At 54.1% G+C, this 17048-nt stretch overlaps 1 protein-coding gene across 2 annotated transcripts; it reads left to right on the top strand.

Moving 5' to 3' along the window:
• Positions 1-3038: 3038 nt before the first annotated feature.
• On the top strand, positions 3039-16664 carry MCM2 (minichromosome maintenance complex component 2). Of its 2 annotated transcripts, none has more exons than XM_074914081.1 (16): positions 3039-3090; positions 4163-4353; positions 4952-5127; positions 5710-5973; positions 6989-7208; positions 7537-7744; positions 8420-8554; positions 9642-9833; positions 10934-11027; positions 11557-11807; positions 12056-12182; positions 12371-12483; positions 12620-12862; positions 13615-13797; positions 14682-14837; positions 15700-16664. In XM_074914081.1, the coding sequence occupies exons 1-16, from the start codon at positions 3058-3060 to the stop codon at positions 15808-15810; spliced, it is 2697 nt and encodes an 898-aa protein (XP_074770182.1). In that variant the 5' UTR covers positions 3039-3057; the 3' UTR covers positions 15811-16664. The 2 variants fall into 2 exon arrangements, with proteins under 2 accessions (XP_074770182.1, XP_074770183.1); XM_074914082.1 differs by lacking the exon at positions 3039-3090 and adding an exon at positions 3101-3142.
• Positions 16665-17048: the final 384 nt, after the last annotated feature.

Below are 17048 nucleotides of genomic sequence, written 5' to 3'. Positions count from 1 at the left end.
ATGATAAATAATTACCAGGATTTGGAGGTGCAAACACCAGGCAAAGAAAAGAGAAGTTTATTAAACAAGGAAACAACTGGGATAAATGAGCCAACATTTAAAAGGGAAATTAAAGGAAATAACTGCCTAAATATCAGTAGTAAGAGCTGTCTGACTGTGAACAGTTTCAAGGGGGATGCTTGTTATCGGAGTCATTTCAAGGACTGGAGGATAAATTCTGGCTTGGTTTTCTAACCGTTGTTCACCTGGGGGTCTAGGGATTGCTTCTATAGCAAGGCTTTTGCTAAGCTGAAATTTGCTGTACAAAGCCTATGCCTCTTTCGAAGATCCCCACGTTAATCAAGTTAGCGTGCCCTGCTCCAGCAAGCAGCACGCACAGAGGGTTTCAGACCCACCCCACACATAAATCTGTCGCAACTTCAGTCTGCTTGATCCTCCTCTCGGGTTTAATCTTCCAGCTTCGCTGCAGCAAGCCTCATGGAGAGGATGTACCCTGAGACTGTGTTTCCTTCCTACCTCAGCCCTGTTCCTCTGATTTTCCACTGGGTTGAAAGAGGTTTTTGGGCTGGTGTCATGCCTTTGGAATGACATCTGGAGAAGCTGGTCCATAGCTTGTCTCTTCTCACACTGTCGTTCAGGTTAATGGTATGTTGCTATATTTTTGCATGCTCTATTTAGGGATCCAAGCTCGAAGGCTTGACAGGCACCAACATCTCTGAGTTATAGAAGGGACGTTTCTGTTTAAAGAGAGGTGGAGTGCTTCTGTCTGAAAAGTGCCTTGGTAACAGAACCAGGACTAAAATCCATGTCTTCTCACTCGTAGCCTCAGGCACTAACTAATTGAACATGTTACCTCCCACATAACTGTGTCAGAACGAGAGATTTTGCTTTCCAATCCACCTGCTCTTTCCATCTGATTCAATCTGAGGCTGGAGCCCAGCGCCTGGGACACCAGATCCAAAAGCTGCCTCTCAGGCAGAAGACTGCTGGGTGCCACTGCAAGGGCTGCGACACTTTAGATCCTGCCTTCCTCACTGCTTGTGTGTAACAGAGGAGGTGGGAAATCCACACTTATGGTTCCTTTGTATTAACAACCCGTACCTTTCAGCCTGAACATGGTGTCTGCAGACATAACTCTGCTCTTTCCCGCCTCCAAGGACTGCCCCATCTCCTTAACCCCACACGTGCTCGCTCCCGCTCCAGCCGAGGGCCGCATCTCCTCCAAGCAGTGCCCAAAGATGGCGAGCTCGCTGCCTTGGCCTCGCGGTGTCACCTGCTGTCGCCAGCTGAAGCAAGACAAGAGGTGACATTTAGCAGCCTTGGTATAACCTCGAGGGCCCCAAGGAAAGCTGCCACTTGGTGCTGTACCTGCAGCAGTCTGCTGTCATCTCTTCCAGGACAGCATTACACCCTCGTATCGCCACCAAATTCCATTCTTCTAGGTCATTTGATCTCTCTAAAATACTCTTCCAGCTTTTATTAGATCAGTCTACTGGACAGGACATTACTTCTCACCTGCTTTGCTGTTCAGGTGCTGAGCAACGGCAAGGACAGATGTGCCTGTCTTGTTTCAGAGGTTCTCTACCAACCCACTGATTTCTAGTATTAGGCACAAATTTGCACCACAGGATACCAGGGGGGCTGTATTCCTGTGTCTCTGACCTTCTTTCCACAGGAAATTCAGTCTCCAGGTCTCCTGCTGTGCTGTCAGCCACCAACCTGCAAAATTCTAGGGTCGCATTTTGATATTTGGGAGTTTGATGCTCAGCTGAGCTCACCCCAGCGAGCAGCCCGGGCCCTGTCTGCGTCTCAGCCCTCTCCCATGCCCCAGCGCATCATCTCTAGCAACAGCAGAAGGAGCCCTGTCCCGTGCACAGCAGCCACCTGATTTTAGGGCTGGTTTTATCTGCCCAACCTCATCCCTTCCCAAAGAGACTGAGCGCCCCAGCTCACCCCTTGTGACTGGCACCCAAAGAGAGCGGTGAAATCAAGGGCACGGTCCCTGGGCTGCTGGGGAGGACGGACAGGAAAGCTGTGAGGGAGACGGGTTCATCCACCTGGGCCTTCCCAGGCCTTACACAGGGCCCTTCCTTCCAGCCATGGTGGCCTCTGGTAGCTGAGAGGTGGGCACATCTCTGGGGGGACCCCTGTGCCTGCTTCACTCCGAGCAGCAGCCAGCTCCCTGTCGTGTGGCGCAGAGAAGAGGCTGAGCCACGCTCCTATTTATATCGCGTTGCTCCGGCTTTGCTATATCAGTCCCCGGCTGATTCATCCAGCGGCTCTCCTGGAAGAGCCATTTCAGGTCTATGATTGTCAGCTGCCTCTTTAGTCACTTTTGCTTCTGGTGTCTCCTCTTTCAGGGTTACTGCCGCATGCTGGAGTGCAGCAGGAGCACAAATAGCCTGATATTAAATCAGAAACCCTTCAGAGAAGACAAAATCTAAGCCACCACATTATGAAAGAGCCTGTGGCTGGAGTGGAAGTGTTTCACCACCTCCCCAAACATCATCCCCTTGTTTGTTTTGTCTCTCTAAATTCCTCTTCCAGTTCCTGTGGGACAGTTCTTCAATTCCTCTCCTAAATGGCATTGCTCGCTGCACCAAGCAGCTGCAGAGACAGACGTGTCTGTTCTTCAGAACTGCTCCGGTTAGTGTCATTGCCTACAGACTGACACACAAAAAAACCCCAACCCGAACGCCGGAACCCCCTTCCTACCTCTAGTAGTTTTACTGAGAACCTGACCAAAGGTGACTCAAGCGGGGGCAGTGGCAAACCTGGCCAAGCCAGACTTGATTTTACCGGCCGACATGGGAACACGGACACTGGAATTCCCAGTGGGATCTCTGGGATCTCTCCCGTGGCTCAGGTTCCCGGCGGGAGGGAAATGCCCCAAATTTGCCAAAATTAGACACAGTTTGCCACTGCTGACCACCAGGAGACCCCTCGGCCGTGCCCAGGCTGACAGCCGTGGCCCCCGCCCGCTCCAGGCCCCCGCCCACCGCCTCATCCATATTCAGGCAGCGGGGCGGGGCCCGCCCCCGAGCCTCTCCATTATTCATGAGCTTTCGCGCGCTTTTGCTGACCACGTGGGTGAGTTTTCGCGCGGGATCCGGCGGGGCAGGAAGAGGCGGCGGAGATGGCGGTGAGCGGGCTGCGGGGTTCGCCCCCGGTGCCTCCCGCCGCGGGGGCCCCGGCACTGCGGTCAGGGGCGCGCGGGGTCCGCGGGGGTGCGGGGGTGCGCTGGCCGGGGAGGTTTCCCTCCGGAGAGGAGACCCGGGTCGGGGCGAGGGGGGGGTCGGAGCCTCTCGCCTGCGCCCAGCAGCCCCGGGCGCGGAGGGCGGGTTTCCCCCCGCTCTCCCCTGCCTTTCCGCTGGTATTTGCGAGGAGGGCGAATTATTTTCATCCTCCCCGCGACAGAGGATGATCCGCGGCCCCTTCTGACCGCCGCCCCCGTGGCAGAGGCTCCCGGAGGCCCGCTGCCGGGGAGGGGGGTGCTCCTGTTACCGGTTTGTTATTAACTTGAGCCGATTTTAGTGATTTTGGGTGATTTGGGTTTAAATAATGAATGATTTTGAATAACCAGACAACCAGTTACGCTGCTACAAAGCCCTCTGTAAAGTCCCAGGGTCAGGCCGTGTAGGCCAGCAGTAACCATTAACCAGATTTCTATTCCAAGAATTAGACTCATGAGCAAGTACTGTTGTTAGGATGTTCAGGTAGGGAGGGTTTATTGCCCTCTAGACCAGGTGTTCTAAAAAATACATTGTGAAAGGGTCTCGAAGCATGTTAAAATCTCTATGTGAGCCAAAGTCCTTGAGCCAAGGGCCCTGGAGGGCCTTTCTTTTGAGTCAGTGGTCCGTGGTGGTTGCAGAAGCAGCCCCCCGACTCATGTCAGGGCTCAGGTGTGCGTGGCCAGAAAGAGGAGGGAATAAGAAAACTGAGTTGTGGGAATGATCGTGTCTATGTATGAGCACTTGTTTATTATGTGTTGCTGTACCCTGTATAATAAACATGCTACACGGGTTAGGGGTGTGCTGTTGGTGAGATGACTCCCCTGTGCTCCCTGGCCGTTAATAAAGGAGTGTCTGCTTATCTACATGAGTTCTTTTATCCCCTGTGGTGACACCCCGGGCCCCTCACCCTCTCCCCCCTGCCCTTGCAGGACTCCTCTGAGGCACAGGCGGCGGCCACCAGCCCCATCCGCAGCTCACGCCGGGGCGATGCCTTCACATCCAGCCCCGGGCGGGACCTGCCCCCCTTCGAGGATGAGTCTGAAGGGCTCCTGGGGACCGAGGGGCTCCCCGACGAGGAGGAGGAGGAAGGAGAAGAGCTCATCGGGGAAGGGATGGAAAGGTAAGGAAACTGGTGGGAGCTACTTTCTGGGGCGTTGGGTCTGGGGATGGGGTTTTGGTGCAGCCAGAGACACAGTGGGGGTTTCTAAGCCATGGGGGGTTCCCTCTGCTGTGCTGGTGGCTGGGGTGAGGGGGCCGAATTGCTGCTGGACAGTGCAGAAAGGTCAGTGTGTTCCCCTAAAAGCTTGCCCTGCAAGCGCGTGGTATCATCAGAGTCCTGGAGGAACTGAGCAAATTGCAAGCTGGAAGCACCGTGCCGTTGTGATCCTGTGTGGGTAGGCCAGGATCTCCCTGGATGTGTGACGTGCATCCAGCCCAGCTCCTTCCTCCTGCAGGCATAACTGTTTCTGCTCAGCCAGGCCTGCTGGCGAGGGGCTGAACTTTACAGTACAAAACCTTGAATGTTGGCATTCCTAACCGTGGTGCTGGAGCCCTCTGTACCACTGGGCATCTTCTGCCATGAAGCCCCTTCCTGCTCGACGTGGTCAGTCTTGCTGCAGAGCGACTGCCCCGACACCGACCCAGCAGCAGCCAGGGAAAGGCTGGAGAAACCTTTTGTGGAGCCTGGGCTGATTCGGTGCTCTGTGTGTGTGTGCTAGGGACTACCGCCCCATCCCCGAGCTGGACGTGTATGAAGCTGAGGGCCTGGCCCTGGACGATGAAGATGTGGAGGAGCTGACGGCCAGCCAGCGGGAAGCTGCGGAGCGAGAAATGAGGCAGCGAGACCGCGAGCTGCAGCAGGGCATGGGCCGCATGAGGAGGGGGCTGCTCTACGGTACGTACAGGGGAGGCTGCTGGGCCAGGCCGTCAGCTGGCCCTCGGGAGGTCCCCGGACCTCCAGCATGTTTGATCTCTCAGTGAAATCTCTGGGCTGGGCTCCCCAGTGCATGATCTCTTTGATTTGGGCTCCCTAGGAGCTCATGTGGTATGTTCCTCTGGTTACGTGTTCACTGAGACAAAGTCAGGATCCTGGGCCTGTATCAAGGGTTTGGGATTCTCCTGAGCGTATGTTGTGGAGTTTGTTGGTGTTGATGTTCCTCTAGAGCCTTCTGTGGCCTGGGTGGGAGGGCCTTTGATGTACTTGGAAGCCCATTCCTTGGCCTTCCTCCCTTGGTGTGTTAAAGACATGACTGTGTGCTGTTGAATACAAATTTACCCCCATAAAGTCTTTAGCTGTGTTGTGGAGGATGTAGCAGCCAGGCTACAGCTGGATTTAGGCTGGGCCTGGGATGGTTCTTGGGTGTACCCCAGGTTCTGAACCTCTGTGCTTCCACAGCCTGTGCAATCCAACCATGACTGATCAGAGAGTGGCAGTGGGAATCCCAGCTCTTTAACAATTTTTCCTCCCAACCCTTAGACAGTGACGACGAAGACGAAGAGCGTCCTTCGCGGAAGAGGAGGCTGGCAGAACGGGCTGCCGATGGCATGGAAGAGGAGGATGAAGACATGATTGAGAGCATTGAGAATCTGGAAGATATGAAGGGGCATTCGGTGAGGGAGTGGGTTTCCATGGCAGCTCCCCGACTTGAGATCTACAACCGCTTCAAGAACTTCTTGAAGACCCATGTGGATGACCATGGGCACAATGTCTTCAAGGAGAGGATCAGCGACATGTGCAAAGGTAGGGCTGGGTGATCAGAGGCTCCTCTTCGTTATGTGGGCCACGGTACTTTGCAGTGATCCAGTCCATTGGTGGGTTTTTTCTGCCTGCCCTGTTTGTCCCAGACATTGAGTCAGCACTTTAAGAAACCCGGATGCTGATGGGGATAAATGAATAATGGAAACATGTCTGCTGTCTTCTTTGATTCTGGCTGACTAATTAGAAGGCCCCCTGGCATCCGCTACTCATTAATATTCATATCGTAGAAATGCTAGCAAAAGAATGTGTGGGGGAGCAGACAGTGGTCTGCAGGTTTGTGATCTGAAAGAGAGAACAATTGCTTGCTGTCTGTGCCGGTTACTTTCTCACACTGGAAACTGGATTATCCAGTGAGGGGACACAAATAGACCTTGTGACTTTGAAAACCATGTCAGTGTTGTAGCCCTGAATTCTGACTAGGCACTGCCAGAAGGAGCAGCCATTAAGGCTGTCACGGATACATTTTAAAAGCAGAAATTGTCACATCTAGGAACAGCTCATGTAACTGCAGTTGTTTGTATTTCTTCTTTACACAGCGGTGGAACCTCCAGAAGCTTGAGTGGTGGATCAGGGTCAGTGTTACACAGTGTTATAGGAGATGAAAGGCATTTGTCTTTTCCCTTTCCAGGAACGAGAGACACTGACGGTTTTTGCCAGCTGTTCAGCACAGTTGTCTCTCCTCTTAACTTGTGTTTTCTGGAGGCCTGTGGGAAAGTTGTGTGTTGGGCTGAGGCTTTTGAGCCTCAGGAACACTGAGCCTGGGAAGTACCTGTGCTGAACGGGAGAAGAGCAATCACAAGCTTGGTACTGATGAAGAAATTGTCAGAGAAATAAATTAAAAAGAGTTTTCCAGCCATTTTCAAATTCTTGGCCCCTAAACATTTTTCAGGGAAGCTGCAGACATCTGCAGACTGCAGGACACAGGCGTGTCTGTTCTGATGCTCTTTTGCACTCCTTGGGGAGCTGAAAATACAATTCACCCCATCTTTTTCTTAAGAGAACAGAGAGAGTCTGGTGGTGAACTACGAGGATCTGGCAGCCCAGGAACATGTCCTTGCCTACTTTCTGCCTGAGGCCCCAGCAGAAATGCTGAAGATCTTTGATGAGGCCGCCAAGGAAGTGGTGTTGGCCATGTACCCCAAATATGATCGTATTGCTCAGGAGATCCATGTCCGTATCTCCTACCTCCCTCTGGTGGAAGAGCTGCGGTCGCTCAGGTAAGGAGCAGAATTACCAGCAGTGGCTTCTGTGAATTCTGTAATTCAGTGGCCAGAAGCAGGCTTTGGGGGCTGAGGGTGACTCATCTGCTAGCTAAACCTCTGGGTAAGTCTAGCAGGATGCCTGAGCTTATTACAGGGAAAAAAAGTCATTCAGGATGAGATTTCAGTGTCCCCAAGGTAAAACACAAACCTTGGTAGAAAACTCCCACTTATAACTGTTTCTCACTAGGCCTTTGGGGGTTGTACCTTGTAGCAAGAGTATTTCTGCAGGGTGTTCTGCTTTCTGTGCCCTGCAGGCATCTAGCATCTCTGTGTCTTTCCTCAGGCAACTGCACTTGAATCAGCTGATCCGGACCAGCGGAGTGGTGACGAGCTGCACAGGGGTCCTGCCTCAGCTCAGCATGGTCAAATACAACTGCAGCAAGTGCAGCTTCATCCTGGGACCCTTCTTCCAGTCCCAGAACCAGGAGGTGAAACCCGGTTCTTGTCCAGAGTGTCAGTCTCTGGGCCCCTTTGAAATCAACATGGAAGAGGTAAGAGAAGTGCCGGCCTGCCTCGTCCTGCCCATGCCCTCACGCTGCCTGTTCCTCCCAGCCCCGCCTTGGCTCCCACCCTCTGAACAGGCTTCGTGCCGGGAGGGGGGTCTGCTGCTCTATCCAGGGGTCTGTGAAGGTAGATCTTGGGTATTTGAGCTCTTGACCTAGAATCTGCCCAATTTAGCAGCCAGAAGTCATTTATTGCCTCATTGTAAGTGTTTGGGCTAAATCTTTTGCCACACTCTGTGGTAGGCAGTTGCCTTTCCATGTTGTAGAAACACAAACGCAGACTGTCCAGCCCTCCTCCTTCCCAGGTCAGGTCAGTATTTCCTGATCTGCCAGCTAAGGAAACTAGAGGCAGTAGCAAAATCATCGATATGGAGCTTCCTGACTTTCATTCTTTGCTTTGATATCTCCAAGTGTCACAAGTGGAGCACCCTTCTCCCAGGAACCGGTCTGGTATTTGGGTGGACAAAGTGAGATGTGGCAAAGTGCTTTCCTCTCCCCATTGTTGCCCATCGTGCCCTGGAATTGCTCCATCCTCTCATGCCCGTAGTTTTCTAACCATAGTAAATCTCTGAATGAGGCTTCTCTGGTGAGGTGCCTTTGAGAAGCATCAGCTGTGCTGATGCCCGCCAGACTTGCTCGGTAACTTTTATTTTGTTGCTGCAGACAGTCTATCAGAACTATCAGCGCATTAAAATCCAGGAGAGCCCTGGGAAGGTGGCTGCTGGCAGGCTGCCCCGCTCCAAGGATGCCATTCTCCTCGCCGACCTGGTCGACAGCTGCAAGCCAGGGGATGAGATTGTGAGTACACTGTGAGAACGTTATCGATGATGTAGACACGGGGATCGAGTGCCCCCTCAGTCAGTTTGCAGATGACACCCAGTTGGGTGGGAGTGTTGATCTGCTCGAGGGCAGGGAGGCTCTGCAGAGAGACCCGGCCAGGCTGGAGCCATGGGCTGAGCCCAACTGGGGGAGTTTCACTGAGGGCAAATGCCGGGGGCTGCCCTTGGGCCACAACAACCCCCAGCAGGGCTACAGGCCTGGGGAGGAGTGGCTGGAGAGCTGCCGGTCAGAGAGGGACCTGGGGGGGTTGAGAATGAGCCAGCAGTGTGCCCAGGTGGCCAAGAAGGCCAATGGCATCCTGGCTTGTGTCAGCACTGGCGTGGCCAGCAGGGACAGGGAAGGGATCTGAGCCCTGGGCTCGGCACTGGGGAGGCCGCCCCTCAATTCCTGGGTTCAGTTTTGGGCCCCTCACCCCAAAAAGGCCATTGAATGACTCGAGCGTGGCCAGAGAAGGGCAACGGAGCTGGGGCAGGGTCTGGAGCACAGGTCTGCTGGGGAGCGGCTGGGGGAACTGGGGGGGTTCAGTCTGGAGAAGAGGAGGCTGAGGGGAGACCTCCTGGCCCTCTGCAACTCCCTGCCAGGAGGGGGCAGAGAGGGGGGATGAGTCTCTGGAGCCAAGGAGCCAGCGCCAGGCCCCGAGGGAATGGCCTCAAGCTGCCCAGGGCAGGGTCAGGCTGGCTCTGAGGAAGGATTTCTGTGCAGAAGGGGCTGTTGGGCGTTGGAATGGGCTGCCCAGGGCAGGGGGGAGTCCCCGGGATCCCTGGAGGGGTTGAAGAGTCGGGCTGAGCCAGCGCTGAGGGATCTGGGGGAGTTGGGAAGGGTCAGGGGGAGGGTCATGGTTGGGCTGGAGGAGCTGCAAGGGCTTTTCCATCCTGGATGATTCTGTGGACTGAAGTGTGAGGTGAGCACAGAGTGTTTTTGAGCTCTGACAATGACATCACAGGCACATCTGTGGGGCTGTGGGGAGGGGTTGTCCTCAGATGCATTTGAGAAGGGGTCTGTGTGGTCCTGTTCAGGCACTGACGCAGCATCTTCTGGTTCCCAGGAGCTCACAGGGATCTACCACAACAACTATGATGGCTCCTTGAACACTGCCAACGGGTTCCCAGTGTTCGCAACCGTGATCCTGGCCAACCACATCACCAAGAAGGACAACAAGCTGGCGATTGGCGAACTGACCGATGAAGACGTGAAAGTGATTGTGGGTCTGTCCAAGGATGAGCAAATTGGGGAGAAGGTGGGTCAGCCTCAGACGTCCCTTCCTTTCCTGCTGATCGCTTGCCATCACCTGGCAGCTGGATCAGAAATGATGAAAGGTGTGGGCTGCCTGAACAGTGGTTAAAAAACTTCTAGAAATCCCAGTTCCCTCTGAGTGGTCTTCTGTAGCTCTCGGACAGCTGCTGATGAGAGCGAGTTGTAGGAAGGAAGTAAATAAGAAACTTCCACTGTACTTTTGAGGGTCACGTTTTCTGTTTCTCCCCTTCATTCTCAGCCTTCCACATGACAACAGGACTGGAAGGCAGGTGGGAGGCACTCGGACTCTGCTTACATCTGATCCTTGTTTTCTCTCCCCGTATCTTGAAAGCAAAGTGAGGGAAGTGTTCTCAGGGGCCAGTACTTGAGTCTCCAGTGCCCTCAAAGGGATGTTATTAACTGGCTTAAGCCATGTTAGGGATCTTGGCTTGCTAAGACCTGACTCCAGTGCTTGAAAGAACAAAGCTCCTGGATTGGTGATGTTCAACCTCTCTTGGGTCAGGTTTAAGCTCTAATACCGGGACCTCCCTCTCTTGCCTTGGTCGTGCTGGTTTTATGTTGACTCCCAGTGGGTGGAGCAGCTTCAGCTGAGCCAGGGCTGGTTTTTAACGTCAGTACTCTCCAGCGTCAGGCTGTTATCAGAACACCCGTGAGAAAATAACCCAGTTGTTCATAATATTTAACCATGATGACAATTCATGTGCGGCATAGCCCATTCAGCCACTATCCTGTGTAGTGGGTAAGTCTCAGATCAAGGTCTCCAGCTTTGCACCAGCCGATAACAGTCACCACGATGTACTTTGTGTACAGCAGGAGCGTGGAGGCCGTGACAGCAGCTTCCAGCACAAGACTACACAGTCTGCGGCGTCCCAACAGCACCGTTTTTGTGAAGCGCCTTTAAGGGACTGTGGGTGGGTAGTCACCTTGGGAAAGGCCCCCTCACTTTGGATAATAAAAGGCTCTTTGGCTACAACGGTATCAGAAGGGTAACTGTAGTTACAGCACCTTGATGGTATTCCTGCCAAATTCTGTCCAGAATGGGAAACGATATTCCCTGGACAACTCCTCTGGTTTTCCTTTCAGATTTTTGCCAGCATTGCCCCATCTATTTATGGGCATGAAGATATCAAGAGGGGTTTGGCTTTAGCTCTCTTCGGTGGAGAGCCCAAAAACCCAGGTGAGTGTCACTCGTCTCCCTGGGGCCGCTTCGCTCAGCGGGAGGCAAATGGGTCTGGGTTTGTCGGCAGCGTGGCAGTGAGAACGGTTGGAGTTGTGAGTTGTGTGTGTCTTGGTGACAGATGAGGTAACAGACTGAGGGATAGCTGATGGAAACGGCTGCTTTTATCACATTGAAAACTCTGGTGTGACAGTAGAAACACTAAGACTGAAAACAGCTCCTGCTGCAAACCTGGGCAAGTTTTTGTCCCTCCTCCTCCTCTAGGAGGTTGTTTGATGCCCTGACAGAGGTTTGACCTTTTGGTGTCGTGATTTGTTAATGTCTTCTTAGAAGGATGTGTTCAGCAAGGTTAGAAATGCTGTCCTACACGTGGGACTGCCTCCAAAGCTGACTTTCTTTTTCTCTCCGCTTCCCTGTGAGGTGTTTCCCTGCCTACTCTTTGCCTTCCCTGCAGCTCCGTGGTGTTCAGGGCAGGGGTGCTCTCAGGCCACGCGCTCAGCTGCTGATGTCTCTCCCCTTCCTGTTGTAGGTGGCAAACACAAAGTCCGTGGTGACATCAACGTGCTCCTGTGCGGGGACCCCGGTACTGCGAAATCCCAGTTTCTGAAGTACATAGAGAAGGCGTCTAGCAGAGCAATCTTCACCACCGGGCAGGGTGCTTCCGCTGTGGGCCTCACGGCCTATGTCCAGAGGCACCCGGTCAGCAAGGAGTGGACGTTGGAGGCGGGAGCCCTCGTGCTGGCTGACAGAGGGGTCTGCCTGATCGATGAATTCGACAAGGTGAGTCCCGATTTCATTTCTGCGGGAAGGCTTAGCTCTGGAGGGACCAGCTGCAGCCTCTGATGAGGAGACTGTAACTCGGGGTGCCGTCTCCCAGCTGACTGAGATTCCTGCAGTTTGCTTAGGCCCTTACTAGTCTATGGAGCAGTTTGTAACCTGTTCAGAGCACCAGGAGCTGACCTCCCTTGGTGTGTTGGGCAGTGGGTCTAAACATAGATTCAGTGTAAGTCATTCTTGCTTTCTCATAGATGAACGATCAAGACAGGACCAGCATCCACGAGGCCATGGAGCAGCAAAGCATTTCCATCTCCAAAGCAGGCATCGTTACATCCTTGCAAGCTCGCTGCACCGTTATTGCTGCTGCCAATCCCATAGGTAAGTGCTGAGAGGCCACAGGACTGTTGCAGGGTCCAGTGTGAGTGCTGCTGTGCTGAGAAGTGCGGCACGGCCTCCCCTCCCTGTGCCTGCTTTCTCCAGATCTCTCTGTGCAGGAGAGTCTCCTTGCTTCAAAGCTCTAGCCCTAGAGCCTGTGTTTGACTTTAATACTTGTCTCTGTGTTCCAGGCGGGCGATACGACCCGTCGTTGACTTTCTCGGAGAACGTGGACCTGACTGAGCCCATCATCTCTCGATTCGATATCCTGTGCGTGGTGAGAGACACGGTGGACCCTGTGCAGGTACGAGCTGTGCTGTGAGTCTGAGCTTGTGCAGGGCTTGTCACGCTGCTGTTGGGCAGCTGCGGCTGAGCATCCTGCTGAGTTTGGCTAGCCAGGGAGGGTTTACAGGGTCCTCTTCTCCACTGCTCTCTTGTAGGATGAAATGCTTGCCCGGTTCGTTGTTGGCAGCCATGTCAAGCACCACCCGAGTAGCAAGGAGGCAGTGAATGGGGACGCCAGTGAGGTCGCTCTTCCCAACACATACGGGGTTGAGCCCATTCCCCAGGAGATCCTGAGGAAATACATCATCTATGCCAAAGAAAAGGTCCACCCCAAACTCAACCAGATGGACCAGGACAAAGTGGCCCGGATGTACAGTGACCTGAGGAAAGAGTCTATGGTGAGAATACTGAGGAAAGGGGGGAGGAAGCGTGTATGTAGCCTGCAACTCAGCCTGAGACTGCTCCAGCATATGTTGACACATTCTTGCCATTCCTGTCACAAAAGTCTGTGCCACTGTTTTGTGAGAGACGGGCGGATCCTGCAGTGTCTGCTGAACAGATGATTCTTCATCTAAATGCAGAGTCTTGCCTGTGGTTATCTGCGGACTGATGGGCTGGACACATGTACTAGTGACTGTGACAGCACAATCCTCCTCTTGCCACCCAGTCTGGCAGCCCCCCGGGAGGGGATGCTTGTGTTCACTCAGGCCCATACGCTCCTGGTACTGCACAGGGAGCGCATCTCTGCAGAAATGCCCTTCTCTTGGCCGTGGGATCTTTCAGGCTCATTTTGTTGTCTCCCAAGTGGAAGTGGAATTTGTTGACATCAGAAGGAGGGTTTTGGAGCTTGGGAAAGCTCTCTCTTACCTTTTTTAACTGGCTTTTTGTTTCTTTAACCCTTCCTAAAAGTTGCTGGAGGAAACAAGGCACTGAATAATGGCAAAGAGGGACCCCACGTAGCATCCCCTCGCACCCTCCTGAGTTAAAATGTTGAGCAGGGAGCCTGTTCCCAGCCTGTGCAGAGCCTCCTCAGAGGTCCAGGAGCAGCTCCCTGCAGCTTTGTGAAGTGGGTCCTAGGCCAGAATCCACCTGTCTCGCCCCATGTCTTTTATCCTTCGGTAAGGAGTTGCCTTCTCCTCTCCCCCTGCAGGCAACCGGCAGCATCCCCATCACGGTGCGACACATCGAGTCCATGATCCGCATGGCCGAGGCTCACGCCCGCATGCACCTGCGGGACTACGTGGTGGAAGATGACGTCAACATGGCCATCAGGGTGATGCTGGAGAGCTTCGTCGACACGCAGAAGTTCAGCGTGATGCGGAGCATGCGCAAGGTGAGCGCCGCCCGAGCCGGGGCAGTGGCTGCAGCCGCCTTGCCCTGCCCTGCCCGCGGGATGAGGCTCTCCCAGGCTCTGCAGGTGGAGCCTGAAGGTGCTGCTACATCACTGTCCTTCGTTAGCCTGAGGTGGGGCAGTGGTTTTGGGGGGATGAGAAGGAAGTGTGCCCTGTGCCTCTGCATCAAAAGCACTGCCACCTCTCTCTTTTTATTTTTTGACGCCTTCCCTGCTATTTGGCACAGGGCTCCCGCTGCTGCCTCCGGGTGATCAAGCCGAGCAGGCAGTTTCTTCACGTTTTTTCTGGGGCTCCTCAGGGGACGGTTAACCCCAGGGCAGCGCTCACTGTGGTTTAGTGCCCAGTCTGCCCTTTTCTCTGAGTGGCAGAGGCTGGCTCCAAACAGCTCTTGGCTGGCCACAGCCTGGCATTTATCCACTCCAAGTGTCTGCCCTCAGTCTGGACGACTCGTGGCCTCTTTCTTTGGCTGCAGACATCCAGCCAAGTGCGAGCATTTGCTGTGGAGGCACAGGACAGTTGGGTTAAGGGAAGCTGCTCCCCACCTTCCCCAGGGCTGGCCCTCCCATGGCTGCTTCCACCCCAGCAGTGCACTGCCAGCCCCCCAGAGCTCCGGGGCTGGGGAGGAGGCCCCTTCAGAGGTGTTTAGTGGGTCTAACAGCAGCCAGCAGTGTCACGGCCGCCAAGGGCTGCCTTGGCAAGGCAGAAGTCCCTCAAGAGACGTTTAGGGCACAGGTGACAGCGCTGTCACTTGGTTCCCCTTGTGCTCAGTGGGAGGAGGGGTGTGGGCTGGTGTTGGGCACAGGAGGCTCCAGGGTGTCACTGGGTTCCTGACGACCTTCTCGGCTCATCTCATCCTCCCTCCCAGACGTTCTCCCGGTACCTCTCATTCAAGAGAGACAACAACGAGCTGCTGCTGTTCATCCTGAAGCAGCTGGTGGCAGAGCAGGTGATGTACCAGCGGAACCGCTACGGGGCCCAGCAGGACGCCATAGAAGTCCCAGAGAAGGACCTGGTGGATAAGGTACGGGCATGTCGTGACAAGCCTTCTTCCCTGGGTTTGGTTCCTGCTCTCTGCAGCCTCTGAACCAGAGGTGTTCTCAGACTTGTAACTTCCCTTCCTGAGGTATGGTACCAGAAAAAAAATGGTGTTCATCAGTGTAACCCAGAATCGGGGCTGTCTCGTCTGTCTCTGCTCCCCTTGTGCTTTATAAAGCTTCGGGTTTGGAGGGGTAAATCCTGCAGTGCGGCTGGTGCTTTGCAGGTGAACGAGGACACAAGTTCCCTGGAATCTTTGTTGGAAGAAGCAACGAGCAGAAAAATCTCTGCTTGTGTGAACTTTCCCAATCCCCCCTGAGGCTCACCCTCCTCCTCCTCAACGCATCCGTATCCTGGTCCAGAGGCTGCGCTCCTGGCTCTGCCTTTCTGCGCTGTGTCTTGACCTTGCTTGGCTCTAAAGCAGTATTTGATTCCTGGGCCGCTGCTTTTCTGCTCCTTGCACCAAATGTGCAAGTAGTTACTTCCAGCTTGGTGCTGCCGGTGTGACCCCCCCCAGTCAGAGGCCTCCTGCAAAGCTGTTTCCCACGGGTGAGGTATTAGGGGCTTCTGGACAGTAATGTTCTAGCTCTAGCGGAGGTAAAAGGACAAGCTGGGAGCGGGCAGGTGCTGAGCCAGCAGCCTCCCTTCGCTCAGCTCAGCTCTGCCAGCGCTCCTTCCCTCCTGACCTGCAGCCTCCCCTGCTGCTGCGGTTCTGGTTCCTGCTGAGCAGAGCAGAGATTGCTGACTGACACATTTATGCGGCCTCTGCTATGGAAAACCACAAGGTTCTGATTTTTGGTTTTTTTTTTTTTTTAAACTAAGCATTTACCTCCTCCTCCCCCTCCCAGGCCCGGCAGATCAACATCCACAACCTCTCTGCCTTCTACGACAGTGAAGTGTTCAGGATGAACAGGTTCAGCCGGGATGTGAAGCGGAAGCTGATTCTCCAGCAGTTCTGAGGCTGCAGCAGCGTTTGTGAGACGAGACCTTCCCCCTGCAGCCCTTCCAGGGGCACCGCGGAGATCGTGATCCAGCAGGACTAAGCTGCACATTCTCTTGCTCACTTTGTGCCTTATGGATTGAGGGAATGCTGAGCTGCTGAAGACCTTGTAAATAGAACAGAATTAATTAGCTAAATGCCCAGCCAAGTCCATTTAGCAGCTTTGTTCACTGTTTTGCCTTGTGGGTTAAGCACAACAGGGGGAGGACTGCTGGCCACATAGATGTTTGCTGTTTGTCGCTAGTTGTTAGGGGCTCATCTGCAGCAGGGACCAAGTGGGAGCATTCAAAAAGCATTGGCCTTATCCCCGCCCCTTGGACTGTAAGCACCCTCAGAGATTCTCTTTCCCCATCTCTGGCGACTGTGCAGCCTGCTGGGTGATAACTGAGACTGCTTTCAACTCGCCATGACCCAGCCAGCCTCAGCCCCGGGCCTTTGTGCCATCTCCCCAGGTGCCCACGGGGGTTGACCTTGTGCTTGGTTTCTGCAAGGGAGGGAGGGTTGCAGAGGAAGATGAGAACTGAAATAAAGCATAACTATTTCTAATATTAGTGATGATCTTTATGGGCAGTGAAAGCTCCTTCAGTACATGCTGGGCAGTGTCTAGAAGCCTTAGGGAAGGGGCTTCCCCTGCCTTACTGGGCGTAAAGGGGCAGCAGATGTGAGTTTGTGGCTGGGTCAGGGTGCTCTCATCCCATTTGTTGAGGGTGAAGTACCCATGGTGCTGGTTTGGGGAGCAGCAGTGGAGGAGCCCTGAGCTGGAGGTGCTCGGGGGAGACAGGATGGGCTCAGTGCTTACATGCCATTTTCTTACCGTGTGCGTTTTAAATACATGATTTTTTCAATACTTCTGCCTTTCTTCCTGTTTTGGGAACTTCTGCAGCGACGGGGGAAGGAAGAGTGTGAGCAGCCTGGGTGCTAGCTGCTCAGCAGTTTGGGGGCTTGGGTTTGGGTGCAAAAACATCCCGTGTTTGCTCTTCAAGATAGTAGGAAGTGCCCGTGCTGGGGTCTCAGCCACTGCACGTCTTCACCGTGGACAGGTACCAGGACACGCTGTCTACAGGACAGTGTCACAAGTGCTGCCTTTCCCACCAAGAGCCTGCCCGCCCTGGCTCCTTCCCTGTCTTGCCTGCTTTTTGGAGCACTGATGCCATCCTGTAAATGTTTTAATCACCTGGAGACTGTCCCATCACAGAT

Source organism: Athene noctua, chromosome 10, assembly GCF_965140245.1.
Source record: "Athene noctua chromosome 10, bAthNoc1.hap1.1, whole genome shotgun sequence".
NCBI classification, from domain to species: Eukaryota; Metazoa; Chordata; class Aves; order Strigiformes; family Strigidae; genus Athene; species Athene noctua.
Note: the sequence above shows the minus strand (reverse complement) of the source record. Positions and strands in the feature narration are given on the sequence as shown.

Bases quoted from the DNA above. Each gene is read 5' to 3' on its own strand.
- MCM2 (XM_074914081.1), top strand. From the start codon at position 3,058: ATGAGCTTTCGCGCGCTTTTGCTGACCACGTGG. The intron at 3,091-4,162 runs GTGAGTTTTCGC...CTGCCCTTGCAG, and splicing joins CGCTTTTGCTGACCACGTGG to GACTCCTCTGAGGCACAGGC. The intron at 4,354-4,951 runs GTAAGGAAACTG...TGTGTGTGCTAG, and splicing joins ATCGGGGAAGGGATGGAAAG to GGACTACCGCCCCATCCCCG.